The following is a 4420-nucleotide window of genomic DNA, read 5'->3' on the forward strand; positions in this document are numbered from 1 at the left end:
TCGTTCTATTGAAATGCTGCGTCGAGGCATTAGTTTTCGACTATGAACGAGTCAATCAGCTAGATCTACTTGCGGCAAACGGCACCTTCCTTTCCCAGCCAATGGTACGTAAGGCAATCCTTCGAAGTGCCCACCACCAGGGTTGCCTGCAGTGAAATTGCAAGAATCACTTTATACGCTATTTCGAAATCGAATGAATTGAGCAACTGTAGTTTCCATTGGAAAAGGGCTATCCATTGTGGCTAGTCTCAGAGTGCTAACTGTTTTCAGGGTGTCAGGCCTATCCGGGCATTGCTAGGCAGGCTACTGATGGTATGCTTCGCCGTCCGATCGAAATCGTGAAGGTCCTCCAATCTAGTGGTCAGATCCACGTGAGATTTTCTCCTTCTGCTTCGTGACTGTTTCATGGTTATACCGAGTTGAAGGAAAAATGGCAGAGCTGACCCACAAAATTGACTACTTCAAGGCCGTTGATAGGAAGCATGGAGGTTTTTTTTTCGAGGTAAAGTGATTGCATCACTCAGTCAAGTACTTGTTTTGAGTAAGCTTGCACTGTTTGACCTAAGAGCATCTACAACTGAACCCTGAATATCCGTCCCAAATGTCCGGGTGGTCAGTCCGGACAGAAAAAAGCCACTCAACCGGCCGCCCCAATATTCAGCCCATATGTGAGGCGGACATGGGACGCCTGGACGTGTCTGCCACGTCGGATTCGGCTCATTATGGTCCACCTCGGCCCCACATATTTTCATCCATATCCGTCCTTCGGACCAAGCCCTAGCAACCCCACTTCACTACCCTCCATCCCCAAGCTCCTGTCAAGCGAACTCCAGCCTTCCTTGGCATGGCGGGCAGTGGATCAGACTCCGAGATCTCCCGGTTTGCTTGTTGCCGGGAACCAAGAAGAAGAACTACCGGGCCGGGGACGTCAAGGAGAAAGCGTCGTCTTGGTATTTTCATCCCTATCCGTCCTCTGGACCAAACTCTAGCCACCCCACTTCACTTCCCTCTGTCCCCAAGCTCCTGTCCAATGAACTCCGGCCTTCTTTGGCATGGCGAACAGTGGATCCGACTCCGAGATCTCTCGGTTTACTTGTTGCCGGGAACGACACGAAGGAGCGTTGCTAGGGGACGCCGAGGAGAAGCGTCGCCGTGGTCGGAGACGACGAGAAAACGTAAAATATGTTTACTAGAATCTCACCGAAGGCGGTGGTTGGAGGGAGGCGAGGCTGTCGGAAGGCCCCACATGAGGCGGCAACAGTGGCCACGGCCCACGGCCCACGCGCGGCACTGTTCATTCTCATTTTTACCGAGAAGTGACTTTCCTAGAGAAAAATAGGCTTGGAGGTTGAGTTTTAAGGAATCAAAATCCATATTTTTAAGAAACTAAACATTTGAGGGATCTGTTAGATACTTTTTTTTGCGGGTAGGATCTGTTAGATACTAGTAGCACTTAATCCCTCAAAAGATAATCTCTCACTTAAGTTAAGCTACCGAGGGCTCTGATTGAAATACTCTCAGCAATGTATTCATACTTTCTGCAGGTGACTAGTTAATTAAGCGAAAAAAATATAATTGCAACTCGCCAAATCTCAAAGGGCACTCGGTCAAGAACAAAGAGATGACTTTTTTACATACAAACAGAGGAAGATTCGCCGCGTGGCGGTGTCAATTCTCTAACCACCCCTAGAATAATGCAAGTGCCTTGCGGCTGGCGGCCACACCGGCCGTCGTGACCCCGTCCACATGACGAAACACTTGCACCAAGCCACCAACTCACATCGACCAACCACCGGGTCGATTAGTCAACGTACGCGCTGCAGATTTTCCTGATCTCCCCGTTGTCGCCGGTGAGCACCTCCATCCTGCCCATGTTGATCATGGCGGCGGCGTAGTCATGGAAGTACTCCTCCGTCGACTCGGCGGCCGCCATCCTCGCCACGTAGTCCCTCGTCAACTTGTCGTCGAGCAGCGCCTGGTCGGAGACGAAGAGAGTCCTGTTGCTGAGCACGTCCCGGTAGTAGCTGAGGTCGAACTCGTAGGGGCTCTTGGGGTCCATGTCCACGCGCGTCTCGTCTTTCTCGTTGCCTGGCTCGCACCTCTCCCGCAGCTCCGGTGCGTACGCCTTGTCCAGCGTCGGGTCCTGCACCCCTTTGCCGCTGTTGTTGTAGAGCCGGTCCGGCGCGAACGCGTTGCACTGCGCCCTCCCGATCGTGTGGCTCCCCGACAGCACGACAAGGTCCTTCCACGACAGGTTCTTCACGCTGAAGTAGGTCTTGAGGTCCACAATGTTGGCGTTCGGCGGCGCCAGGTCGTTCTCGGCGTCGACGCACGACGACACCTTGCCGTCCCGGCGTCCGGTCTCCACCGGGAACCGTGGCCCGTTGGTCTGGAACAAGGAGGCGGTTTGGTCAGGTAACAAGAAAGCTTGAGAAAATCCATGGAGCCGATGAAGGGGGGGGATTATCGATCTGCTTGAATTACCAGGTACACGGCATCCCGCGCGGCCATGATGATGATGTCTGCGCAGGAGACGGTGAGCGGGCACTCGTCCTCCAGCTTGGCCTTGATCCTCTCGACCTCGTGGAAGCCGCGGAGGCTGTAGCTCATGGGCTTGGCGTCCCTCTCCCCCTTCTTGCTCCTCGATTTCAGCATGATCGACCCGTCGCACCCCTGCAAACCACGCATCCAGTTCAGGTTAAGCAAAACATATCCAGACGGCTCGTGCACGCGACGCGGCACGGCAAAAGAGCAGCGCAACACGCACCCTGACGAAGCAGTCGTGGAAGAGAAGCCGCAGCAGCGCCGGGCCGAGGGTCCTGTCCTCGTGGACGATGTCCCGCATCTCCTCGAGCACCAGCTCCTCGGCTTTCGGGCACGTCTTGTCGTAGAACCCGATGGCGAGCCCGGCGCCGGCGGGATCCGCGGCGCCCGGCATCGGCATGGCGCTCGCGACGGCCGCGAGGATCAGCAGCCTGAGGAGCACGTCCAATGCCATCCGGCCGGACCGGAGGAACAGAGCCGAATCGAGTTGTCGACGAGGTTGCTTGGTCGTGACGAGGGGAAGCAGAAGCTCAAGAAGCGTTGAAACTATCTCGGCTTCGGGTCAGCCGGGAACTCGCGGAAGGGGAAGGAGATTAAATTTGCTGGCCGGCGTCGACCGCCCGCGCATGAAAACCCCGGAATGGCGAGAATAAAGAAAGAGTTGGAGAGGCACGGGTGGGTTGGCGATCGCTGTCGAGAAGCTCGGAATTCGCAAGTTAGTTAAAAACTGAGGCGGACAATGGCTGGCTAGCTGGGAATGGGAATGGGGTGTTGGAGGCTACGCGCAAAGGCGGAGCAGAACGGAACAAAAATTCCCCCATTTCACGCGGCACATGAGATGAGACTGGACCAGGGGGCGCGAGTGCGCCGAGCAGATTGGTTCCGCGTCTGGACTGGACGGCGGTCGTGGATGCGGGCTTTTGCACTTGTCAACGCACGCCGTTCACACGCCTCGGCCGACTGCGAGATAGCTTTTCTGCACATCCATGAACAGTTGAACATGGCAGTGCATATATGAAGGCAATATTAACGAACCGATCGATGCATTTGTAGAGGTATGCGAGCATCTAATGGAAAATGAGCTGACCAAATGAACAAACAAATATTCAGGCGCATGCATTTTAACTGGTCTCTGGTGGATGTGCTGACCAGGGGTAGTGGACAGGCTGTGCAGGCATACAGTTCTTCGTGGTGAGCTACTCCACCTGCCGGTTATCGCCGTTTACGCAAACTAGGACTTGTCAAGGTCAAAGTACAGTACTGTTTTTAACAGAACCCAGTTCTAAAATCTGACGGCCACCATACTTGATTTGTTCCTTACTTTATTTGTATGCTGGAGGGAAATGTCCTTGGTTGAATCGAGTTACAATTTAGTTTAGCAATCAAGAAGAGGCTACCTATTTATTATGTTACACGGAATAGGTATAAGATTTTGTGACTTTTTTGTTCTACAATTATAATTTAACTGAGGCACCTATTTGGGGGAACTGGGGACTGTACTTACCAGAATTAACAATTCATTCGGCCACGATCCGCTACCTCCTATAAATCGGGCGCTAGGGATATGCATCTCTGATTCAAGAGTTGGAGGTCGGTGTTCATGAATCAATTGTTTCCTATCCGATAACACTAGTGCAGGTACGTGAGAATAGTGCCACAATAGATCCAAGATCAATGGGATCAACCAAAACCGTTTGCCAAGGGTGCAAGTAAAAATGTGAGAGACGTGGAGAGATGATGAGTGCTGTAGGCTTAGGCCACAAGGGCTCGCCTTATCGATCGTTACTGATGTCACTACCGGTAGGTGTCGGGCACTTCTGGTGGAATCTCAAGGGGGCTAGATATATGATGAGGTAGATGTTGGGTCTCGTGAGGC

General features: G+C 53.2%; 1 protein-coding gene across 1 annotated transcript; it reads right to left on the reverse strand.

The window, feature by feature from the left end:
• Window positions 1-1556: 1556 nt before the first annotated feature.
• LOC123079411 (peroxidase 56) lies at window positions 1557-3307 on the reverse strand. Its single transcript, XM_044502181.1, has 3 exons — window positions 2768-3307; window positions 2485-2673; window positions 1557-2389 (listed from the first exon to the last, which is right to left on the reverse strand). Exons 1-3 carry the CDS (start codon window positions 2996-2998, stop codon window positions 1802-1804), a joined length of 1008 nt encoding a protein of 335 aa, XP_044358116.1. The 5' UTR covers window positions 2999-3307; the 3' UTR covers window positions 1557-1801.
• Between the last annotated feature and the right edge of the window lie 1113 nt (window positions 3308-4420).

This window comes from Triticum aestivum, chromosome 3D (assembly GCF_018294505.1).
Source record: "Triticum aestivum cultivar Chinese Spring chromosome 3D, IWGSC CS RefSeq v2.1, whole genome shotgun sequence".
Taxonomy (NCBI): domain Eukaryota; kingdom Viridiplantae; phylum Streptophyta; class Magnoliopsida; order Poales; family Poaceae; genus Triticum; species Triticum aestivum.

Coding starts and splice junctions, on each gene's coding strand:
- LOC123079411 (XM_044502181.1), bottom strand. CDS start 2,998: ATGGCATTGGACGTGCTCCTCAGGCTGCTGATCCTCGCGGCCGTCGCG. Junction 2,674..2,767: donor TCCACGACTGCTTCGTCAGG/GTGCGTGTTGCG, acceptor CGTGGTTTGCAG/GGGTGCGACGGGTCGATCAT. Junction 2,390..2,484: donor CGCGGGATGCCGTGTACCTG/GTAATTCAAGCA, acceptor TCCTTGTTCCAG/ACCAACGGGCCACGGTTCCC.